This window comes from Cololabis saira, chromosome 19, assembly GCF_033807715.1.
Source record: "Cololabis saira isolate AMF1-May2022 chromosome 19, fColSai1.1, whole genome shotgun sequence".
In the NCBI taxonomy this organism is placed as follows: Eukaryota; Metazoa; Chordata; class Actinopteri; order Beloniformes; family Belonidae; genus Cololabis; species Cololabis saira.
This window is the reverse complement of record NC_084605.1, coordinates 13,808,865-13,834,229: the sequence shown is the minus strand read 5'-3', so window position 1 is coordinate 13,834,229 and position 25,365 is coordinate 13,808,865. Positions and strand designations below refer to the sequence as shown.

Here is a 25,365-nt window from a genome sequence, read left to right as displayed (position 1 = left end):
CTGTGCGACTGAGTGACAGGGTTGCTTTTCTTTTCCTGCAGAATGACATAACGCCCCTGCACGTAGCATCCAAACGTGGGAACAGCAACATGGTGCGGCTGCTGCTGGAGAGAGGGGGCAAGATAGATGCACGAACAAAGGTACACGCAGCCCTCTGTGTTAAAACGGATTAGAAATGTGGGGGTTTTTCTAAGTCGAGAAAAATAAAACAAAAAAATAGCGTGGGCAATACTAAGTACCCCTTTCAGGATTTAAGAAGGTAAATGGCAGTTAGGTGAATTATTATCAGGCCTTGATGAATGACTATCTGCAGGTATAGACTTCTGCAAAAGTGGATTGTTTTTAGCTTTTTAGTGGTTTGGAGGAGCCCAGGAGGGAAATCACTGATCCTAGAGAAGCACCTGTTGTTGCTCATCAGTGTCAGAGGGGTTATAACACCACTTCCAAACAGCTTTGACTTCAATGTTGCACTGTGATGAAATGATTATTCACAAGTGTGAAGTATTCAAGAACGTTGCCAATATCAACAAACAGACGTCCTAGTAAATTACCCCTAGATCAGATGACAAAAATGCAACGAAAGCTTAGAGCTATAAGACCACGAGAATCTGATTAGAGGAAGACTGAACCAAGGTGGTTTTCCAGAAATAAGCCCCTTCTTTCTAGAAAGAAAATGAGGTTTACACAGCTGAGTCTGAACAAACCTCCAGACCTTTGGGATAATATTGCTTGGCATTAGTCCCTCAGGCCATGTTTGACAAAAATCAAATGCATCCTTTCAGCATTGCAGCTGTAGGACCTAAGCACCATGCAGTGAACCGTGAACTCGTCTGTCAAGGGAAGTACTCTCGAGGTGAACAGGAGAGGATCTGACAGCCATAGTTTGGCTGAAATGGGGTCGTACAAAAGGGCAATTGCACGAAGCAGCAAATCTGCAATCAGTGTTTTGGAATGGCCTAATCAAAATTCAGACCTCAGCCTGGTTTAAATGCTGTGGCTGGACCGTCAGAGGGCGGCGCGTCAGTGAATCTCCAAAAACGTCAATGAACTGAGGCGACGTGGTAAAGAGGAACGAGCCAAAGACTAACAATGGGATACAGAAGACGACTACTTGAAGTTATTGATGCTAAATGGGGATCTGCAAGCTATTGAATTATAGGGGGTTCTTAGTGTTGCCCATATATTTTATTTTTGAGTTCATTTTTGTTCAACTAAATAACAGAACAGTGAAAGTAAAGGTTGTATCTTTTCTGTTTATCTCAGGTTGTATTTGCCTACTTAATACTATGGCCCTGCTCTGATCATAAAACATAGGATCGAAAGAGAGGGGGTAGTAGGTTTTATTCATGCCTGTATTTGAATAAAAATACAACCAGATTTATATAAAGTCAATTTTATGAAATAAGTTGTTACGTGATAAGTTTGTGTCTCTTAAAACACAAACTGTAGCTTGTGCACTTCATCTTCTCGGAGTAACAAAGGGCTTAGTTAGTTACTTATTTTACTCTCTGGGTGACTTTTTCTGCTTTAAATGAGGGATTTTTTGCTTAGACACATACTTATTATCCAAATCCCCTCCCAGCTGTGTGTGCATGAAGCTGGGCTGGCGGTGTCTGGTCTTGCCCCGTCTGTCACTTCAAGAGAGATTGTTGGTTGTGTTGTGGAGTTCAAAGGTAGCGGCTTGTTTTCCCAGGATGGTCTGACGCCCCTTCACTGCGGAGCCCGGAGCGGCCACGAGCAGGTGTTGGAGTTGCTCCTGGACAGAGGAGCACCCATACTGTCCAAGACCAAGGTGCACCAGCAACTTCCCATTCCTCGCCACCTTTTCCTGGCTCACTTCCTCATATCATTAGCAAGTTCCAGGCACGATTAAAGCCTTTTTCCTCCTTCCTTCCAGAACGGTCTGTCTCCTCTTCACATGGCGACGCAGGGCGACCACCTCAACTGCGTCCAGCTGCTGCTGCACCACGACGTGCCCGTGGACGACGTGACCAACGATTACCTGACGGCGCTGCACGTGGCGGCCCACTGTGGACACTACAAAGTGGCAAAGGTCATCGTGGACAAGAAGGCTAACCCTAACGCAAAAGCACTGGTGAGGACCGAGGGAGAAAATACAACTGAGCAAATACAACCCCAGTGGTTGGCATAACACTGTTTAGCCAAGCAAGGATAGTCTCCTCTGACATCTATTTCTATAAATCTCTTTACTCTTCTGGACTTTGCATTTTTTTTCCTTTTGAACCTAATACATCATATTTTTTTAGTGAGCCTCATTTAATTTCTTACTATACATCAACTTTTGCATTTCAGATCCTCAAAACCGTACAAAAAATTGGGAAAAAAATACAAATAAGCAAATACAACGCCAAGCCAGAAAAAAACTGGGATCAAATGGACTTGGTGAACTACTTTCCATTTTTGCATATCAGATTCTCAACACCATACAAAAAATTGGAACAGTAAAGCTTCCACATGTTTTATTATTCACATTTCTTCTCACGGCACTTAAAAAGGCGTCGTGGCACCAATCACACCCAGCGGTTGAAAGTTGCAGTTCTTATCTTGTTCCATTATTGCTGCAAACAAGTCTTAAGCTGTCCAACAGCAAGGATTCATCACTATTTCAGTGTCAAAATTATCCAAATATTCTGGGGACACGTCAGGACTGCAGTCTAGCCCAGTGTCTGTACTCTCCTCTTCCTCAGCCATGTGTTCTCTTTATGCGCGTAAATTGCAGCTCTGCTCTGTCTTGTTGACAAATGCGTCCCCGACTGCAGCGTCTGGTGCTCTAGAATCTCAGTACTTTCCTGCATCCATGCTGCGATCGCAGAAGCGTGATTGAGGTTTGCCAGGGGCCATCACGGAGCTTTTAGTCTGGTAGCTGACGAGGGCCTGTGTGGTCCGTCTTGTCCTCGGTCCAGAGTACAAGCTGCCGTTTCTCCCCACAAACATATCTGGAATACCGATTCGTCTGACCACAAAACATATTTTCCCGGCGTGACGTCCATCCCAGATGCCACTGAGCCCAGACTTGTCCTTAAAGGTTAACGTAAGGTCACTTTTTTCTTATGTTAGTCTTGTAAAAATGTATAAATGTAGTTCCTTTTCATATCGGATACCATTTAATGGTGGGTTTCGATGCAGAAGAATCGGATCTCGTGGGTGTCGAGTTTGGGTTATACACCCTGACATTTCTTTGGTGTTGTTAAATGTTTTAATGATGCAATGCACTATAAAGAGATAAACATCCAAATATCTTCTAGTCTTTCAATTAAGGAACCTTGTTTCAAACATTTCAATGAGTTTTCTCAAATATTGGTTGATAAAATAGAAAAACTGTTTTGCTCCTCAGAGACTTGAACTGGTTTTACATCCAAACCATCATGACAGAAACCCGTTGACATCAACAGTCTGGAATTACACTGCTGTGTGGTTTTTCTGTCCTTAATAGCAGTCAATTGTGTTGGACACTGTTGGAAATAAAAAAAAAAAAATGGGTGTAAGGTATATTAACAAATGAAAAATAATTAATGAGGAAAGAGCATGAATTAACATAGAAGATGTCAAAGTTAACATATTTTCAGTTACAACTTTAATTACTGTCGTACCTCATTCACTAACATTTACATCACAAAGTAAAAAAAGGACTTAAAGAAAGAAGGGAAGGCAGAGAATGGGAGAAAAAAACATGATGGGAATTAATGAAGAAAACGTGAAAGCGGGATTTTACCATCCCTGCCCCTGCGAGGCCAGCATCTGCTCTGTAATGGAAGAAGTCTGGGTGTGGTTAGTGCAGTGGGACTTTACAGCTTATGGGGATGGGGGGGGGGGGGGGGGGGGGGGGGGCAGCAGAGAGGAAAATGAAGTCATCAGAGTGAGCCAGAAACCTCAAAGTCAGGAGAGCAAGAGAGCGAGTGATGACGCAAGGAGGGAGGGAGGTAGTCTGTACATGTTGGCAGGAGCGAAGCAAGCTGGAGGGAAAATGATCTCCCTCGGTGTGTCTTAGAGTGGACATGATTACTGCCACACATATGTCTGGTGCACATGCACAGGGTTTCTGAGAAGGAGAGAGATAGAGACAGAGAGGGAGAGAGACTGAGAGAGGAGGGTAAAAGAAAAAAGTTCCTCCTTGTAATGTACTTTCCATTCGGTGCTCCAGACCTGTCCTCTGCCAGCTCTGCAGGACCTACAAAGACACACAAAGACTTCTGGACTACTTTTATACTTTTTAAAGTGTTTATTTGTGTGTGTTTTTGTCTCTTAGAATGGTTTCACCCCCCTGCACATTGCCTGCAAGAAAAACCGAGTTAAGGTGATGGAGTTGCTTCTGAAGCACGGGGCGTCCATACAGGCAGTCACAGAGGTAGGACGGGTGCTGGTGGACACGTTCAGGGCCAACACCATCCCTGTGATTAGTGTTTTCTCTTCCCCGTCTCCTAGAAATAGGAGAAAGAAGTCTGTAATAGTTTGCGGTTTGTTTTATTCCTTCACTTCCCTCTCCTCTCCCCTCCTCTGCGCGTCTCCCCCTGCAGTCTGGTCTGACACCGATCCACGTCGCCGCATTTATGGGACATGAGAACATCGTCCACCAGCTCATCCACCACGGCGCGTCACCCAACACAAGCAATGTGGTGAGTTCAGGGAGCCCCTCGTTTGTTTTACTTTCTCTGATTTAGCACTTTGAATGTTGTTCCTCTAAAGTACCTGGAAATGTAGATTAAGGATGTTATCCGGTAGTTCAGTTTGGTTGGACATTAGGACAGCTCAACAACCTAAGACCCGTGCAAGTACCGTATTTTCTGCACTATAAGGCGCACCACATTGATGGAGCTGCGCTACAGGAAATTCTACAAAATCCTACAGCAAATGCAAAAAAAAAAAAACAAGAAGAAAAATACCGTATGTCAAACTTTATTAACAAAATTAAAACCAGCTTTGCTCCGTCTTGTCAAAGTCGCCATTATGACGTTTTTAGCGCCATTATTTTGGCAACACCAACTACAGTAGCTACAATCCCCCTGACTACAGTAACAGAAATTACCGTAATGATCATATATAAGGCGCACTGCCGGTTTTTGAGAAAATTAAAGGCTTTTAGGTGCGTGTTACAACCAAAAACGTAATAATGGCCAATAACGTAATAACTGCCAATAACGTAATAATTTTGGCCATTTCAAATGTAATAAGGCCAATAGTGTAATAATGTGCCAATAATGTAATAAAACATTTGAGCCAATAACGTAATAACTTTTTGCCGATAATGTAATAAGGCATTACATTATTGGCTGGTTATTACGTTATTGGCCTGGTATTACAAAATTATTACAAAATTATTACATTATCGGCAAAAAGTTATTACATTATTGACTCAAAAGTTTTATTACATTATTGGCACATTATTACACTATTGGCTTTATTACATTTGAAATGGCCAAAATTATTACATTATTGGCAGTTATTACGTTATTGGCCGTTATTACGTTTTTGGTTGTAACAGTGCGCCTTATAGTGCGGAAAATATGGAATGTGATTGTCCCTCCTCGATGTCTGACCGCGGAGGTTTCCTCCTGTAATGTGCAGTATGGTTGTTTTTCCATTACATGATAGACTACAGCTGGTAGGAGGGGTAGGACTGTTTCCTGCTGCGCTACCTATCTCCGTCCTGTCTCAGTGTCGGCGGGAGATTTACTGATGGTGGCAGATCTTCCTGTGTTTTCTGTCCTCTGGTGTGGACACATCATGGATGTCCGAGTGTCCATGACTGTTAACAGATGCCTTCAGAACAAAGGTGCAGCTCTTGCTGGCGGCTTTGTTCCACTTCTGGAAAACGGGGCCATTTGTAGGTCTTTGTTATATCTTGGGACATTGGCTGAATGCGCTCTGTTATAGAACCATTTCTAGCTCCAAGTTGAACAAGACATGGCAGCGCTGCTCAGTCTGACCTCAGCGCGAGGACGGGCGTCCTGGAGCCTGACATGAGTTCAGCTTTGGCACGGCGCTCTGTGGCGACATATCAGCGCTCCCCATTGCAGAGAACCTGAGACTCCAACGAAGGCAAAGCTCGGCCTGACGGTGTTTCACTTCCCCGAGCTCCACCGTACAGACACAGAGGCATGCTGGGACGTGGCTTGGAAGACTTTTAGACGTACACCTGACAACAGTGTCTGTAGAGCTGCAGCTCCTCCACGAGCCTGGACTCCCCCGAATCTTCTTCATTTCTGATCCTGTCACGGACCCACTTCTTCCCCTCCTCTTCTCCCCCTCATCAACACATCCGAAACCAGGTCCAGCTTTTTGCTAGCAGGTTGAGTGACACACCGTGCATCCGAGTTCACAACTCTGGGAGAGCTTTTTTGCCGTCTTGCAGCTTGTGTCCTACATTTCCTCTTCATAAGTTCAATGCAATTTGTGCTATTTATTCATCTATGAATGTATTTCAAAGCTATTTGTATCATATTGTAACTCACAAGTTCATGAAGAAAAGAGAGATGTTTTTGTCTTTGACCTCTTTTCTTTTCTACCTCAGTTTAGTTTTTTAGTTTTTTCTATCTATCTAACAGATCATAGTGTTTATTCTAGGGTGTTTGTTTCAGGTGTCAAGATCATTAACACTTCTTGATCAAATGTGTATATATGTATAATAATAATATTTCCCAAAAACTACTAGGAAACACCAGATTCAATACAGATTCAAATGTAAAATTGAACAGCCTAAATGCAAGAAGACGCTGCTGATACATATGGATGGACATGAATCCATCAGATCTAAAGATCCTGGTGATAATTAGATTTTATTAGATTCTTTTTTTTTTTACCTCTAGATGCCTGAAGTAGATTTAGCTCATTAAGCTGAAGTCACAGCATATAACACAGATGACTACAGCATTTTATCAGGCTTTATGACATTTCTGGTCATTGTTAGAGGACAATAAAATCCTGTGCAGTGCACAAGCTCTCCGGCACCGAGCCAGAGACGGGTAGCTGGAGACCATTTAGCAGCTAAAGAGGAGCTCAGAAACGCACAATATAGCTGGATGCAGATTCATCAGATGGATAAACAACAAAATAAAACTGTGTATGTTCGTGTTTACAGCGTTTTTTTTTTTTTCTCTCTCTCTGAGGCCCACAGATCCGAAACATCCGCTGTTCCTACAATCTCCAGAACTGCTGCAATTAGTGCCGACAGCAGAGAAAATCTCAGCGGGAGAAGAGGTTATTAATGCCATGTGTTTGCACCGGGAGAGGCTCACGTTGTGTTGGGAAGCTCCAAACTCCGACTGTTATCTCTGGAGCCACATTAGAGCGGAAGAGAGAACCGAGAGAGGCTGAAAGAAAGAGATTAATAAACAGACAGCCGCGGGAAAAGAGGGGAGAAAAAAAAGGAGGGAAACAGCAGAGCTCAGTCAACTCCTCGGCCCCGAGTGTTTGGTCGCCCACTCTCAATCTGTGGCCAGGTTACCGTAGAAACAGAAAATTATGGGACGTTATTATGGGGAGTTGGGCGTGGAAAGCAAAGGGGGTCCTTCTGTCCCCCTCTTTCTTTCCCTTTCCTACCTCCCCTCCTCTGTGTGCATTTTAATAGAGAGGGGATTGTTGTTTGAGCGTGTCGTCCCGAGGAAACGGGGGCAGACGGGGACCTGGAGCAGCACTCCAGCTTCAGATCTACTACCAACCCACCGTTGTTTTGCATGTGTGTGTATTTCAGAGGGGGGAAACAGCGCTCCACATGGCCGCCAGGGCCGGGCAGTCGGATGTGATCCGATATTTGGTTCAAAACGGAGCACGAGTCGATGCAAAGGCTAAGGTACACTGGGACTGTCATGTTTGTATTTCACTGCACAATTCCTCATTTTAGACGTTGCATGTTAGAGTCATTAAATGTGATGGATGTGTATCTTTTTTCATATGTCCTCCTGCTGAAGAGCCCACATTATGCTCATCATTTCAGTTTGTAAGTTCATGTCCTTTTAAAAGGCCAAATTAGTAAAAAAGACAACCAGAAAGTCAGATATTTGATCTTTAAGTGACTCGTTCAAATGTCCAGGGTTCTGTGACATCACAGATCTGCATCTCAGGAAAATGATCCAGTTTCAGCTTCCGGTCAACAACTTCTCTGAACGCCGTATTTACCAGACCTCAGAACTGTGTAGTGTAAAGTCGTAACACAGATTTCAAAAGCGACACACTCCAAAAAGATGGAGGTGGAGCCGATCGGAGCGCCTGACTCCAACTCCTAAAAATAGCTCCTGTGAACGGTGCTAAAGAGACTTGATTAAAAACTAAGCTTTTGTACTCCCTCAGTGGTATTTGACAAAAGCATGTATTCGTTTTTACACTAAGAGCTCAGGAAATTGTGTAAAGTTTAGAAAATTGGCATATTATTTTTTTCACTCTCCATCTCTATCGCCTCCTAAAGTTGCCCTTATAAAAACCCCAGTCGGCTCATGTTATTCATAAATAACATAAAGCAGCTGAACATTCCTCCTTAAAGACGTTCAAAACAAGCCACGATGCTTCGCTTTCGCGTGCCCTCGGTAAATCCATAAATACACCATTTAGCCTCTAACTCCACACAAGGAGGTAAAGTACCCTTAGCCTGATGGCTGCACGCCGACTGGTTTCTGAGAAGCAATAATGTCCAGAGGAGCCCACGATTGTAACTTATAGAACTTTACTACCGGCTCTAACGACCGCAGGAACATCAGTTCCCCCAAATTATACCCTGCAAGCTCTCGGGGTTTTCCACTGCTAGCACACGCAGCACATGCAGGCTCTGAAACCTCCACACCAGTTCACCTTTCTCAACACGCGTGACACAATTATGCAAATGTGCTTCGTCATGTGTCCCTCTGATATCCCTAGAAAGACACTTGTGCCTTGTTTTAGGTGAATCCTTCATTCAAATGTGTTTGACAGGGTCACTGTGCTTTAGCTGTGTTAGCGCTGAGCATCTGACATGAGTCTGTTGAACTGGGGAACCAGACTCCAAATGAGTGCCTGGTCACTGGTGTAGGGCTGGGCGATATATCGAGATTTTAATATATATCGATATATTTTCAAACGCGATATGGTACGAGACAATATCATTTATATCGATTATTAAAAAAAAAAAACTTTTTTTTTTTTTTTTTTTACAAATTTGATATAGCTTATTTTGGGACAAATTGACTTGAATGTTTTATTTGAGATTTGCACAACTGTCAACCTCAGTGGAAAAGTCTGCCTGATACTGTCTACATTGTATTAATTGCACAGGGTATTTTAATTTAATTGTTATACAGGAAAGGGATATTTGTTTTATTTTATTCAAGAAGCATTTTTATTCTATATATGCAGGTAGTTTATTTTTATTTCATTTATTTTATACATTTTGATATTGTGCATACCTGTGTGACCTTTGGCACGAGGCTTTGTATTAAAACTGACTTTTTTTAAGGGTTTGCCTCAGAAAAAAATGAAGCTAACAGAGATGCTATGCTATAATGCTTTGGGGGAAACCCCAATTATGGCACAGAAAAAATATCGATATATATCGAGTATCGCCATTCAGCTAGAAAATATCGAGATATGACTTTTGGTCCATATCGCCCAGCCCTACACTGGTGGATGTAAAAGAAAACATAAAGCAGTTTCAGTGGTTTGAGATTCAATGATGAGTCCATTCAGACAGCCACTAACAGCTTCTCTGACCATGACCTTGTGTCACTAACGTGCCTCTTCCCGGGGTTTTGGGTGTCAGGATGATCAAACTCCGCTGCACATTTCCAGTCGTCTCGGGAAGCAAGACATCGTGCAGCTGCTGCTCTCCAACGGAGCGTGCCCGGATGCCACGACGCACTCTGGATACACACCTCTGCACCTGGCTGCCAGGGAGGGACACAGAGACGTGGCTGCCGCTCTGCTGGAGCACGGAGCAAGTCTGGACATCACTACAAAGGTAAGGAGCAAGCGCACACTCGAAAGCAATGAGGGTGTGTTTCCACGGATGGTGAAGCACACAGATCAGTAAACCTGTATTAAAAACGGTATTGAAACCTGAAAATTCAGTTTGGTTACTATGCTTTTGGTCACCTTTGTTCTGCTTTTAGTAGGAAGAATGTGGACATTTTTAAATGTACAGTGTGAAGCTTCGAGATGATGGAGATTGTGGGAATTCCCAGTTACAGCTGAGTGTTTGCCAGTGGAAGAATTGGGTCACAGCGCTCGGGCGAAACACGAGTCCAGAACGCTGTTGGGATCCAGGTTTTGTGGAGCGTTACTGTAGCATGCCAGCTGAAACTGCTGTTCGTCATCAGAGAGTTCACTAATTTAAGAAGACTCCCAGGCGATTGTTAGCACAGATGTTTTTCTTTTACATCGACTCTCGAAGATCTTTGGCGTTCTGGGCGTCTTAACAGCAAAATGAAGGTGTCCCAACAGCACAATTTGTAACAATTGTGTGAAAGAGAGTAGAAAGAAGGATTTTGTAATCAACAAGTCAGTAAAAGTAAAGTTAGAAAGAGTTGGAGGCAGGAATCTGATGAAGGTCATTTCAAATGATTTCCATTGTGCTTAGGCTTTGTTAAGTGTGGGTATCAGCTGTGTTTTGTGGCTCATTTCAGTTGTTTATGTAGCTGTTTAGTGGAGACGGGGTAAGGCAAGAAAGTGCTTAGACAGCAGTTAAACAGCTGGCGTCACATTTTTCTGAATGTGTCTGCAACATTCTACTAAAGTGAGCACATTTCTGATTGATTAGCTCGTTCAACCATTTAATTTCTAAGTGAAATTATATAAATTCAAGTTAATTTGGACTTTTTTTCCTGCTAAACTCCATGAAACTATCAATAATCCTTGACACACTCCTGTTTTGTTTTTCCTTCCTTCATTCTGTGGGTGAGATGATGGTCAGTTCCTTACAGAATGCTGTTTTAAAACACTACCAGCACTTTAAAGTACTGTAAATAGTACAAACATGTTCCCTTTACTGACATCGGAGTCAGGAAACCCCACTGAGATCATGCAGGAGGGGATTTAATTCCTTTTACAAGTACAGTATGTTTTCACACAGCAAAAACTAATTCCTAAGAAAGCTAAAAAAGACCTTATTTCTGGAAAATGAGTCCTACTTTTTGCCAAGTGGCTGGACTATTTTACTAGTTTGATGGACTCCAGTCAATAGTCTTTTTCTCACCCCACCATCAGAGATATTTTGGCTTAATATCAGACAATTTGACCAGATTTAGGAATATTGGGCTTATTTCTAGACGGGCTGTTTTTGCAGTGCAGTTGGGCTCGAACGGACCAAGAAAAACCCAATAAAGTCGAAGGAAGTACAGAATTTACAGAGCTGTAAAGGTCCTCACTGCCTGCCAAAAAATACATTTGTCATTTATTATTGTGCATGGCACAAAAAAACAAATACAAATATTCTTAAAGGGGGAACATCACCACCTACTGTAGTGGAGGACGACATCCTTTAGTCGCCACATGCGCTTATACGCTGGGGCAAAGCCAGTAATCCAATTTAGGGGCCCAGTTGAGCTATAATTCGACTTGACTGTGAATGGAAACGTACTGAGTGAAAGACATGAAACTACACTGTACGATATCAGGTATTACATATCTGAGGAATTCACTGGAGTTTAATAAAGACAAGCAGGAATAATTGGAATAATCATCAACGTTCAGCTTTTGAGGCTTGAATTTACTCCCATCCCCTCCCACAACTGTTTAACCAGGAGGCCAGTTTAAATCTCAAAACTATTAGACTCCTCTCTGTTTGCATGCGTGCATGCAGTGGTGGACAGTAACGGAGTAAATTTACTTGAGTACTGTACTTAAGTACATATCCAGAGGATTTGTACTTTACTTGAGTATTAGATTTCTTTGGTACTTATTACTCTTACTTGAATACATTTCCAAGACAAATATTTTTTACTTTTACTCGAGTAAATTTCTAGGAAGGCTGAAAAGTACTCGTTACTTTCAGGTCTGCTCTTTTTTCTTCTTCCCTAAAATCCTATTTTTAGACGGATATTGGGAGACAGGCACAGAGACAGACAAGACAGACATGGGGAGACAGTTTGTTATGCTCTATATTGCTATATTGTACTGGTACATGTCCTTCCTGTAAAGTTAAGTGACTTCAACATTGAGTTATTGAAAGCAGAGATGTAGTTTTTTGTAAAGCAGTGGTCTCTGAGGGGGATCCAGACTTAGTTGGATGGTGCAGGTTCATTTGGTTTCAGTTCATGATTGTTAATAAACTCTGCATCATCTGCTGTCCTCTTATGTTCCCATTCATTTGATTTGTTTTTGGTGTTTCTGCAGGTTTTATATAACATTGTGGTTCTAAAAGCAGCACATCAGTGCAGCTGGTTTCAAAGAGTTAATTCTCAGAAACAATAGTTAAAAGATCCTTAAATTAATTTAGAAAAAATATAGTAATTTACTGATGTGGAAAATAAGAAATTTACTCTTACCCTTACTTTTACTTAAAGTAAATTTAAAAGCATTTACTTTTGGATACTTAAGTACCTTTAAAAGCAAGTACTTTTCTACTCTTACTCGAGTAATATTTTGACTGAGCTACTTTTACTTGTAACGGAGTACATTTTAACCAGTAGTATTTGTACTCTTACTCAAGTACTGGGGTCGAGTACTCTGTCCACCTCTGCGTGCATCGACGAGCGCATGCAATACACAGGGCAGTCAGAGTCCTGCTCTAAACAGTGCTCAAGCATCTGCCTTCCCTCATTGCTAAAGAATCTGATGCAACACATGTCCCGCTTCCCCACCCTGAACAGTTATATTTTGTAAGTTTTAAGCGTGCAGTAATAATTCCTCCATGTTGTCATGACATACTGTAACGGTGCACATAACTCAGGAGGCCTTGTGTGGTGGCCGTGTGTTAGATACAACCCAGCAGAAAGAGCAACAATCATCCTACAGCTCCCAAACTTGGTGTTACACTCTTGTGTTTTGTTTCTCCAGAAGGGCTTCACTCCTTTACACGTTGCAGCAAAGTACGGGAAGCTGGAGGTGGCGAACCTGCTGCTGCAGAAGAAAGCTCCACCTGATGCAGCTGGGAAGGTGAAGCACGTTACAAGAGCAGAAAATGCTGAATGTGGGAAAAGGGAGGATCCCTGTGGATGTCACAGCTGCTCATACTGCACTCTCCTTTACATGTGTGTGTCACCTTCTAACAGTTTACTGTATGTGTGTCCAGAGTGGACTAACTCCACTGCATGTGGCAGCTCACTATGATAATCAGAAGGTGGCGCTGCTCCTGCTCAACCAGAGAGCTTCACCACATTCTGCTGCCAAGGTAAGAGCCGCTCACGGCGTGTTTGTCCTGTTTTCATTGAATGTCACCCGGTGCACCAAAAGTGGGAGCAATACTGGCCTAGTTTTAGTCCGATAACGCTGTTGGAAGCCCCTTCCACCCCGGCACCATCATCTAAAACTAACTCCATCCACAGTACGATACTGAATCAACAGCGTTTCAGGCGATGGATTTTAGTTAATGCTTCTAATGAGCCCCCTCCTGCCAAAAATCACGATTTTGAAGCTTGTTAACATCCTTATTTGGTGATCTTTAATTGCTAAAAGTGTATTTTCACCTTTTAAAATGTAGTGCTTTGACAATAGATAGTATTGTTCCATCCGATTATACATAATGTGCACAAGGACATAACTTGCAGGGTGTTAGCGTAGCACTGCTTTGGCACAAAGACCTAGAATAATGGAGAAGCATTGGCCTGAATTTTGCGCTATAATTGCATTTATTCAAAAACAAAACAAGATGTCTTCATTTATTAAGGTGCGGGGGTCTTTTTCTTCCTTTTCGAGTCCTTTGAGGTCTCAAATGTGATTTTGAAAGAATTCAGCGGGGCCTGGTGTGGAGGTGTAGGACATTTTCACAGAGCCAATGAATGGGATGACGTTAGCCCCGAACTTAAACGAGGCTTTCGTAGTCGTGGTAATGTTGCTTCCATCAAAAGTGGAAACATTTTCATTTTTTTAGGCTTCAGCCAATCAACTGGCGGCCAGACAGCGAGAGCTAGCCACTGAAATCGTCCGTGGGGGTGAAGATGTTTCGTAGCGTGTGCCTCACTTAAGCAGGAAGACATTTGATTGGTTGTTTCTGTATCAACCAAGCTACGTCAGAAACAGCCAGTAAATTACTATTTTCTCTTAAACGGCCTCTTACACTGTCTTTGAAATGCAAATGTTGAATTTTGTTGAAATAAAACCCCCAAAAATTATTCAAGAACAATGACTTTTCTTCTGAGTGGACGAGTGTGTTGCGGGAGAAACATCACGCCTCCTCTTCTGTTTCCAGAACGGCTACACGCCACTCCACATTGCAGCCAAGAAGAATCAGATGGAGATAACCACCACATTGCTGGAGTACGGCGCCTCCACCAACACAGTCACGCGGCAGGGCATCACTCCTCTCCACCTTGCAGCTCAGGAAGGAAACATGGACATCGTGACGCTGCTGCTGGCGCGGGACTCTCCAATTAACATGGGCAATAAGGTGCGACTAAAAACCGCCTTTGGTTGTTTTTTTCTACACTGGATGTGTTGGCAGACATGGCACTCAACGTCATCTGCATCTGCAAACAGTAGGCATGTATTCAACAGAAATAAGAAATACGTTTTTTCCTTAGACCGTCATTTCCACGATTACTACTTCTGGCATTCGGTTTTTGATGCTTTTCACAGCCTTTAAGTAGCTGTACTTCTGTCCTTTTGAATGCTGAATGTGGGTTTACCCGTCTCTGTCTGTGTCTGGATCATCAGTCTGGGCTGACTCCGCTCCATCTGGCCGCACAAGAGGACAAAGTCAACGTTGCAGAGATTTTAGTCAACCAGGGGGCTGTTATCGACCCTGAGACCAAGGTAAAGACAGAGTCCTCTTGTCCTAGAGCTTCAAGTGTTGACTTTATTTAGCGATCATATAATGATCATATAATATGCGATCGATCCCAGCCACACCTGAAAGATATAAACAAACACCTAATATGTAAGATAAGGTTTGAAAACCACGACTAAATGAAGTCAAAGGTGCTGGGAACATGTCCACCGAGGTCACTCATTAACAGCTCTCAGACCAGCTCAGATGAAGCACACTAACAGTGCAAACAGAGTCTGACTGCTGCGATGGGAAACAAACCAAACATTCACCGCAGAATTTAAATATTTCAGTCAACCTTCCTGATATGCTTGCTTATCAACGTTTGCAATTGTCATTGGGAGGGAGGGAGTCGGCATGCATAAAAAAAGGTTTGGCAGCGATACAAACAATAATCCCAGCTGTCTCTGGTTAAAGTTTGTGAAAAATGAGGTGGTCTTGACAGCGTCCTTAACTCGGCCTCTCGTCGCTGGTGTGTAGTAGTCGTTGCCTCTGCAGTGTTGGCTCTAAGCAAAATTAAACAATGTTGTGTGACTCACACACTGTTTGAATGACTCCAGGGAGTAAATGTAAGTTACTTGACAACCACAACCCAACATTGTTGATGTAGAGACGTAAACACTTCAACATGTGCAGCGCTCCCCTTTCAAATGTGCTCTTCACAAAGCTATAATCCAATTATTTATCTTCAATTTAATTGTGTCAAATCTGTAAGTTTCATCCAGAAAAGATGCATTTCTGCCAAGTAAGCAAAACAGATCCAGCGGAATTGTCAGATGCTCAGTTTGATGCAGAGTTGGGTCATTTGAGGTGAAACGTATCCTTGTACGCCTATTTAGAGGCTTACAAGTTTGACGGCTTCTGCTTGCATTACAATCCTGCTCCACTGCATCATGGTAGCCTTTATATCAGACCTGCTGTAAAAACCCTGAAGAAAATGAACCGGTATACTGTTGTTTCCTAATTTTACAATTAAGTACAACAAAGTGTTCACTCCTTAAAAATATCTGAAAAAAAAAAGATTGTCTAAAACATTTTTCCATGTCATCAGCTGGGATACACTCCTCTCCATGTGGCCTGTCACTATGGCAACGTAAAGATGGTCAACTTCTTGCTGAAGAATCAGGTGAAGGTCAACGCTAAGACCCGGGTAAGAGCTGAGTACAGACCAGAAGCTTAATATCACACTTCCTCTGCTCACATTGTGTCACTCTCTGTGTCGATCACAGCATGGAGGTATATTTTCTAATTTGTATTGTGTGTGTCTCTAATTTCCTCTGTCCTCTGCAGAATGGTTACACCCCTCTCCACCAAGCTGCACAGCAGGGACACACGCACATCATTAACTTACTGCTTGCGCATGGAGCATCACCCAACGAGCTCACCGCTGTCAGTAAACTCAGAGAGAAATCTGCTATCATGGCCTGTGTCTCTAAACCAGGAATATCTGTCACTTACCTCCTTTATTTCATCTTTTTTTTCCTCCAGAATGGGAACAGTGCGCTGTCCATCGCCAGGAGGCTGGGCTACATCTCTGTGGTTGACACGCTCAAGGTGGTCACAGAGGAGACTCTGACCACTAAGGTCAGTATTTGTTGCTTAAATTCTGTTTTTAAAAATATTGGTCTATTGTTTTTGTTTTTTTCTTCCAGAAATCAAGTAGAATAATATAAACCAATTAATTATTATAATTACATTATGATAAAAATATGATAACTTTATAAGCAAATATAACCCTACTGGTGCATCACTGCCTCCTCGCCATTTGGTAAAGTTATAATCTTCTCCACTACAAGATGTGGAAAGTTACGTTCCTCCTGTAGAAGTAGCGTGCCCACTATCTATAAAAAAAAAAAAAAAACATACATAGCTAAACAGAATCTTAAAAACATAAAGAATTGCAAAAAATATCATCCCCAAGTTCTGCATTCTGAAAAGGACACTTCTACAGACACATGCAACAAGGCGAGGTGTAAAAATGGAGTCACCCTAGACACTAATTTAGGACACCATCTCACTGACAGTCACTCTTTAAGGCCAGGATGGGGAAGGTGTTTCAGTTCTGACTGGATATGCTATGAGTAGGACATAATGTCCCAGTTGGGTGCAATTGTACCATTCCTTTGTATGCAAACAGCAAACGGAAGCATCTTCCATCTCTGCCATCGTCTTTTCATTTGTTTATTGTCAGTTATCAAACAGTAAAAGTGTTGTGCTATTGCTACCAGGTGATACTTTGTGAAGTCACTAGATCCTACTGGGTCTGTCCCTGTAAATGGAGAAACGACTGAGAGTATAGACGAGGAGAATGGCCCTGTTACATTCCCAGCCTCCCAGGTTTTATCCCAGGCCGCCGTTATTGGAAACACAGCTTATGTTGCTAAGCGTTAATGGCATATTGACATATGTGCAAGTTATCTATGCTGTGTGCGCTCATGCTCCCACCGCACCATTACTGAAGTTGGCTTTTGGGCTGTAAGCTGGTAACAACCTAAATCCCCTCTTTCTAGCCCGGAGGACACATTATCCATGATTTTTTTTTAATAATTTAAAAGTTTAATTCCTCATGCCACAGGACAATTTTCCCAGAGAAAGTAACAATATTTCTACAGCTGGTTGATTCATGCTTTTCTCTTTGTTTTAGCTCGTACTTACAGGCACACTCATGAAATATGCTCAGTAATAGCTGTTTTTATAAATATTCCCAAGTCCATGCAGCGATTTCCAGGAAAGAATCATGTATTTTTTCTATTGGATTAGAGTCGTGTCTCTTGTGCACACAAATTTGTGTAATTTTAGTGTAATTTTAGACCTTCACATCTGCAAGTCTGTGATGAAACTATCATACTAACATTTTGGGGCTATAGCATGCTATGTATATGTTTATATCTTAGTAAGACGTGGCTCTTCTTGACCATAAAATGAGAGGGAAGACAACAACAGCACATTGTTAAGAGCATATCTCTGTTCCACAGACTGTGATGGAGAAGCACAAGATGAACGTCCCCGAGACCATGAACGAGGTCCTGGACATGTCTGACGACGACGGTAAGGCCTCACCAAGCAGCTGTATGTTACCTCTTAATGTTGTTTAAGTCAGACATTAAACCCGGTTCTGTCCACACAAGCTAGCCTCAGAAATCCTGAGCAGAGAGCCAAGAGCTATAAAATATCAGCCTGACTCATATTTGGTTTCTGGCCGAGGATGGGGTGATATCCCAGCGCTCGTCTCTTGGCTCGTGAAAGTTCTGCTTTTTTGTTTTCAGAAAACAAAAGTCTAATGGGTTTTTTTTAGCAATTATTGTCATCATTATTATAGTGATTTTCTAGATTTCGATGTATTACATAATTGTTTCCATTAACGAGTGTGTTTTAGGTGTCAAATCGAGATATCCAGCTATGAGAAACGTCCACTCATCACTTTCATTTTCCTTTGCGTAATATCATCTAGTTGTTAATATGATTTCTCCATAATTTTTGTTTTTCTTTTTGTTTTTTTTCCCTCTTAACTCTTTCTTCAATCCAAACACAGTCCGTACAGCCAATGTTCCTGAAATGATCACAGAGGACTATTTTTCTGATGTGGAAGAAGGTATTTTTTATCTCTACATTATTTTCTTCTTTTTTCTGTTCCTCCTGCATGCCAGTCCTCTGTTCTTTAAATTTCTAATCTCTTTTTGCTCTTTTTCCTCCTCTTTATTCTGTTTTATGCACCTTATTTAGTAAATGAGTGAGGTATAACTTGGTTTTCTGTCTCATATATGCAAGAAAGCTGTAAAAAGGTTTAATGTAACAGCTGCTTTCTTTTCCTTTTCTCTTCTACTTGTGCTCTAGCACAGCTGCTCCCACCTTTGTCTTGCTCACACTGGATTTGAAAATCTTTCAGTACTTGCGAGTATTAAAAAGTGGGGTGTATGCCTTTCCCCTGGTTGCCGTGCCAACTGTCGGCACAGGGCATTGTGGAGCGAATAGCAGATCTCTTTTCATGCCGTGGAGTAGACGGCACATTCTCTTTGTCTTCGGGGGCTCATCAGCGCCGAAGCCATTGTAGTTTGAAACAGTGGGTCCAAATCCAATGCTGGAACAGCTGCCGAGTGTATGTGAGTGTGTGTGTTTACTTTATCCTCGCCATCTCTTCACAAAGTCTACCAAATCGTTCATGGACAGATTTTTACTTTAGATTTTTTTTATCAATAATACGTCTCATTTCCACTCGCGCTGCAGAGGCTTTGCTGTATGGATGTTAAAGAATAGTGGGCTTTCATTTTCAGGACAACACACGCTTTGCGCTGTCTTCAGTTTTTATTGCGTTGAAATGTCAGTAGGCCTCAGAAGTTAACATTTCCTTATTGGAGTTCAGACTTTCCTGTAGCAATCAGGAGATAACGTGAGATAACCCGGCGTGCCAAGGTTTCTGCTGCTGTCACTAACAACATATCTGATCAGATATCAAGAGTAGGTTTGACCCATGAGCTGCGTAGCCCTCATGAATATTCAAGCCACGTTGGGACAATCCTCTCTCCTTGCAGTAGTAGAAAAATAAAGAGGAATATTTCAAATCTGGACAAACTGTGCAGGAACACGTGAAGCTGTGGTTTCTCGACACTAAAAGAAATTATTCTGCTTGTTTGTGTTTAAACAGAAATGGATGTTGGAAATATCTGCATCAGCTATACCTGTAAGTCAAAAAAGGTGATCTCGGCGCAACTAACTCCCAGTAACCAGTGTGAAGTGTAACGGCCCAACTGACGCAGCTTAACTCCTGTGTGTAATGTTGCTGCTATGTTTCATGCGTAGCTGGATGCACGTTTTCCTTTGCACGCGAATGGGTGCTCAAGTTGTTGTCCATCTTTAACTTCTGATCTAAAAATACATCAAGTGTAACTGTATTCCCATGGAAATACGCTGGCATGCGAGCGGAGCAGCAGCAGCGGCGATTAGCATCTCCAATAACACACACAGTCCCGGAGATAACTGAGGACGGACGTCGGCGCCTCTGCAGGATCCTGCAGACTGTTCCCTCCAATTTCAAATCAATTAACTCTCTCACTCCAGATCTATAATTGAATGTACAATAGCTGAAGGACTTACAGTACAATGAGATATTAAAGTCATATCTTGGCTTCTAATTCATCTTTTTAATGTTTTCCTGCCACTTGTGCCAGTGACATTCCACTCTGTTGTCTGATCACAGTATTTTTCTGGTTTGTTGTCACCCTCCGTCCTTTATTCTTGTGTCTGCTTTTGGCTTTTCCACTCTAAATATAGCTCTTTGCCATTTAAAGAGAAGCGATCGGTATAGAAACAGAGTGCCGTGTGGCAACCGCAGAGGAGAAAAGGTGATGTGACAATATGCAACCAGGGGCAGGAATGCTTTCCAAATCAATGAAAGTACCTAAATGAATCGTTGGTTAGTGATGGTCAGATGCTCAACAGCAACGCCACTTTACATTATCATTATCTTATGCTCCCCATAAGATGATGGAAGTTACAGAAAAGTTAAGGTGTTCTTTCAGCTTCCTGCCCGACTTGTTCAGTTGTTGTCAAAGTTAATGGAAAGTAGTTCAAATAATGCAAATCTATGCCATTATGGTTTTGTGTACGTCTGTTGGTGCCAACAACGTCAGCATAGTCTCATTCCCCAATATAAAGGAGTCTTCACTCCACATTCTGGGACAGCAACAGATGTTCAAGTGGAGGGGAAGATGCTCAGGTAGAGAGGTATATGTGATGACAGGACAAGCATGGTGAAGGAATGTGAGGACGGACAGGAAGACACAGAAATACAGGTCCACTGTAGTGAGTAGAAGTCAGAAGAATCGGTAAAATTTAAGTGGAGAAACCTGAAGTCCCCTTATGCTAAAAATCAAGTTTGTAACGTTTGTTGTGTGCGAATATGAGCAAAATTGGTCATGGGTGCTGTAGCTGTGGATCTGTAGAGCATCGCTGACGGTCTCAACGAAGGGGTCGACTGTGAGGGCCCGGTGAGATGAGGATCTCTGGGGAGCCCAGGGACCTACGGGGGTCAGCTGCCACCTCCCCGGTCTCAGGGCAACCAAACACCAGGGATGCTGGTGGTTGTGGCCAAGAGAGCGGGCCGTAGGTGCTGCTGGTGGCTCCATCCGTTTTTGAGTTGGTGGTCACCCAAACAGATGCTCTCATGCACATAAGGATTCATTAGATTTGTGAAATTCTCCATTATGAAAGAAAAAAATACATGATATACAAATGTAGCGGGAACACAAATCACAAATATGACGTTGCAGATGTGAGAGTCAGTTAATAGAAGATAAATACAGGACGACTGGTATCAATGCAGCAAAGCGTTTATGTGTTAGGCAACTCTGAGTCACACACCCACTTACTATTTCTGTCCTGCACTGAGCTCTAGGTGTCTGTGTCGAGTCTCTCACACACACACACACACACACACACACACACACACTCTCTCTCTCACTCTCTCACACTCACACACACACCCGCTCACTCTCCAGATAATCCTGGAGCAGAGTCGGTAGGCGGGAGAAAGGCGATCTGTTTGTGTGAGCGCCGGCTCCGGGACAGAAAGAGACAGTTAATGCCAGACAGAGAAGGAGAGATAGAGCGAGTGATAGAGCGAGAGAGAGAGAGAGCGACTGAGAGCTGGGGAGAGGTTACGAGTCAAGAAGGAAAAGTTAGTCCGGGGGTGAAGTCCTCCAAGCAGGACTTGCAGCCAGAATGAAGTGCTTTAAAGCGGGAGGTGAGTTGAGCTCTTGCGGCGCGCGTCCTGGGGAGGAGGTCGGGGAGAACGGGCTGGAATGTGGCCAGATGGGTTCTGCAAAGTGTCTGAGTGGGGAGAAAGTTTGAGGGGGAGGGGTGCGGTGGCAGCAGGAGGTGAAGGGACACAGAGGTGGGGGGGGGCGAGGCTCTGTTGTTCTGTGATGGCTGGAATGCCTTCCCTTTCATTCATTTCTCATCATCTCCCCCCGCCAGCACTATCTGTCCTGCCCTTGCTCTGTCAGCTCCGGGTCACCGGTTCACCGGCAGCTTTGGATCTGCTGTAACTCTGCAGGAAATAACCTGCTGCTAACGGGTTTCCTGCTACTACTAAACCTACTGAGATGTCATGGAGCTCTTCTGTGCTCAGAACACTGTAACTCACTGAAAACACCGCCTCGTGCTCGATTAAGGTGCTAAACGGCTCTTACTGCTGTCACCGTTGCACAGAGGAGAATTGCTGATTGTTTTCCAGCTTCACCAGTTGCCATTAGCATTTCTTGTCATCGGGGCCAACAGGGCTTTAGTGACAGCATGGCTTTTGTTTTAGAGGGTTTGTTTGACCAGAGCCGAGCTGGAAAACAGCCCCCGGGCCGAGGCTGTATTGATCTGTCTGTCTAAATGAAACCAGTGTCCTACATGAATGACCACAACAGACACGTGTGGGATAGATGCTAAAGTGAGGCGGGAGACGTGCGATTCCCTGGTCCTTTTCAGTTTTGGCCAGATGAGAGCAACACATGAATTTCCACTTTAATTCACTGAGTCCCGTGTTTTCTCAACCGCCAGGTGACGACGCGATGACGGGGGACACAGACAAATATCTGGCCCCCCAGGACCTGCGGGAGCTGGGGGACGACTCGCTCCCTCAGGAGGGCTACATGGGCTTCAGCGTGGGTGCACGCTCCCAGAGGTAAGCTCCTCTGGAACCTGCTCCAGCACAACTAGCACTGTGTCTGAATACAGGAAATGTTTGAAGGATGTTCAGGCACAAAAAAAAAAGAAGTCGGCCATAACAGTCTGATTAAATAAAAAAGTAAGTTACATTTGTGAATGATGAGATACTAACCCATGTCATTCACCAGGCCAGTAAAACTGCGGGGTTAACGAGAACTAGCTGCTAGTTTCAGGTTCAAGAGCTTTAAAGTGTTTTCAGACTATTCGAGTCGTCAGATTGTTGAGCCGTTTGAACTACACAACTTGCTGACTTGTAATCTGAAGTCCTAGAGGTGTTCACACTACATGACTGCAACAAGAAGGTTGCACAAGAAGTGACGCAGGAAATTACAGAAAACCACGTGTGGACTGAAGGAAGAAAAATAACCTAATAATGTTGTATTCGGAGACTTTCAGAACGTCAGAACTTTCCATGTTACGTTGTCCGGTACCTCCTTGTTTTTGCGTCTTCGCTGAATGTTGTACAGCATCTCCTCGTGCCACCCAGGTTTACCTTTACTATGACTTCCCACCATGCAGTGTTTTCTCACTGGCTCTAACTCGCGTGAGGAGTTGCCGACAGCCTCCGATATTTAGCATGCTAGATGCAGTATCTGTTCGCTCACACTAGCTAAGTTGCACCGTGCAACACGCAGGCATGATCGACCCTCCCTCCTGATTACTGCCTGGCCCACACTTGCATTACTTGAGCTGCGGTTGCGCATGAGCATGATTAAAGCTTGTATACAAGCCAACACGCTACATTAAGGGCTCTCTTGTTTATTCAAAATGCACATGGTGTCAAAGAATGGAAACATTGGAGAACGGCACTGAAAATATGTTAGAAAGACGACTGACTCATGGCTTTTTTGAGGATTTTTGTTCAGATTCAGCCCCCTTATAGACCTCCACTTTGTTGTTAAATGATTGCCTGGAGGACCTGCCTTCTCTATACATCGTGCATGCGTTTGCATACTGTACATGCCCTCCTCCACATATGCGTGCAACCTTCAAGTGGCCAAGCACACCTCCTCCAACCGTGCCAGAGAATCATGCCACAATGGAGCTCAGAACGGAGCACTCAGATGAAGAACAACGAAGAATCTAATGCCGCTTTTCCACTAGCACTTACTCAGCCCAACTCGGCTCGTCACGCCTCTACCTGTTTTGTCCCCGTTTGTTTTTCCACCCCCAGATGAGAAGTGGGCAGGTTGGGGTGAAGCTGCTGTGACGTACTCGATTGCGCAACCCCTTTGTTCGTGTCGGCGCTGATCAGAAATCAGCTGGAGCCGCGAGCAGCTGAGAATAAAACAGCCCGTCTACATCCCTTTTTTAATTCTCTCGTCAGCCACCAGGTTTATGAACATCTGCACCTCAGAGTTGGTTCACCAAACAGACGTTTGCGCTTTATAATAAAATTGCCGCGAGTCGTTCTCGCGCTGACTCCCGCTTCCTGATTCAAACGTCTGACAGCCCCCCGACCAATCAGAGGCCTGGAGGGTGATGACGTCAGAAATAGTCCCGGCTCAGCCCGGTTAGAACCTCGGCAGAATGGTTACAGAAAAAATATCTGCTTGGCACGGCTCGGCCCGCCTTGGCCCGTAGTGGAAAAGCGAAAGACGGGGGCGTGGCGGGTAGAAGCGAGCTGAGGCGGTACTAGTGGAAAAGGGCCATAAAAGAACCAGACTTTATAGGACATGGAGCAGATTGTCTAGTGGGGGTGTACGCTGGGATAGCATCTTTAAGGTGTCCACACGTTTTTTGGGAAGCGCAGAGGGTGTAGAGATATAAAAAGATCCTACAAAGTATAAAACTTGATAAAAAGATTCAGCATTTTTTCTTTTTGTGAAAGCAGCACGGAGGAACGTTTCCAAGCGCTTTGTTTCCCCCTAAAGGCAGCGGTTGCTTTTGCATTGCTGTCTAAGACAACGTTTTTTTTTTCCGTTTTCTCTTCCGTTTTTACTTTCTTGAGCATCTTTGTCACCTCTGCCACGATGTCCACTGTAGCTCTATGAGCCAGTTACATCGTTGGTGATGTGGTGATGAACCGGGACAGGAGCTAAAACTAGGAGGCATGAAAGGTTACTGCAGCGAGACACTGCTATGTAAAACAAAGTAAACATTCCCCTAAAACAAAATTCAAACTGATAATTTGACAAAAGATATTTTTTTGACTTTAATATACATCTATTTTTGCATTTTAAGCCCACAACTCACAAGTTTTAGTCTACTGCAGAGGTAAAAGAAAAAGAAAGATAATATTTCAATTGGGTAAAATCAAAAACTTATATCATTTTAGGACAAGAATATTATTTAGTATTTAATAATAGTATTTAAGTGCATAAAGGGTAAGAGAATAAGCTGGAAATCTGGGAACAAGGTGGCAAGACAAAACAACTAAATATGTTTAGGGTTTTAGCTACCTGGAATAAAAAAATAAAAAAATGCTGCATTTTTTATTGCATTTTGTTTTATTTTCAACATTCAGACCACCCCAGGTTTTTCTGACTAGGGGTTGTAGAAAACCTATCATGATGCAGTGCAAAAAATGAAGTTGTCCACTGCCGGCCTTCTTCAAATCTGGAAAGATGACAGCGTTCCTAGAAAGATGAAATTCTTTGTGGTTGTCTTTGGTGGCTAGTTTATTGCAATTAATTTCAAACACAGGGTAGTTTAAATCTGGTACAATACATTATTTTACTTGATTCCTAATAGGTCAAATGACTCAGACGTAAACGTCTTGTAAATGATCATTAAGAAGCTTCTAAGCT

General features: G+C 43.1%; 1 protein-coding gene across 42 annotated transcripts in view; it reads left to right on the top strand.

Annotated features, from left to right (window-relative positions):
* LOC133419626 (ankyrin-3-like) overlaps nt 1-25,365 on the top strand; it is a 209,266-nt gene that overhangs the window by 130,051 nt on the left and 53,850 nt on the right. For 28 of the 42 annotated variants that reach the window (XR_009770549.1, XM_061708909.1, XM_061708901.1 and 25 more), the window contains 18 exons: nt 42-140; nt 1,694-1,792; nt 1,898-2,095; nt 4,268-4,366; nt 4,536-4,634; nt 7,709-7,807; nt 9,743-9,940; nt 12,976-13,074; nt 13,211-13,309; nt 14,327-14,524; nt 14,791-14,889; nt 15,954-16,052; nt 16,193-16,291; nt 16,391-16,486; nt 17,878-17,950; nt 18,435-18,494; nt 19,545-19,580; nt 22,448-22,571. Coding sequence is in view for 41 of the 42 variants with exons in the window: in XM_061708909.1 (XP_061564893.1) it covers nt 42-140; nt 1,694-1,792; nt 1,898-2,095; nt 4,268-4,366; nt 4,536-4,634; nt 7,709-7,807; nt 9,743-9,940; nt 12,976-13,074; nt 13,211-13,309; nt 14,327-14,524; nt 14,791-14,889; nt 15,954-16,052; nt 16,193-16,291; nt 16,391-16,486; nt 17,878-17,950; nt 18,435-18,494; nt 19,545-19,580; nt 22,448-22,571 (1,973 nt within the window). In the remaining variant the exon portion in view is untranslated. The remainder of the gene's footprint in view (nt 1-41; nt 141-1,693; nt 1,793-1,897; nt 2,096-4,267; nt 4,367-4,535; nt 4,635-7,708; nt 7,808-9,742; nt 9,941-12,975; nt 13,075-13,210; nt 13,310-14,326; nt 14,525-14,790; nt 14,890-15,953; nt 16,053-16,192; nt 16,292-16,390; nt 16,487-17,877; nt 17,951-18,434; nt 18,495-19,544; nt 19,581-22,447; nt 22,572-25,365) is intronic. The other 14 variants (XM_061708920.1, XM_061708914.1, XM_061708916.1 and 11 more) reach the window with 5 other exon arrangements.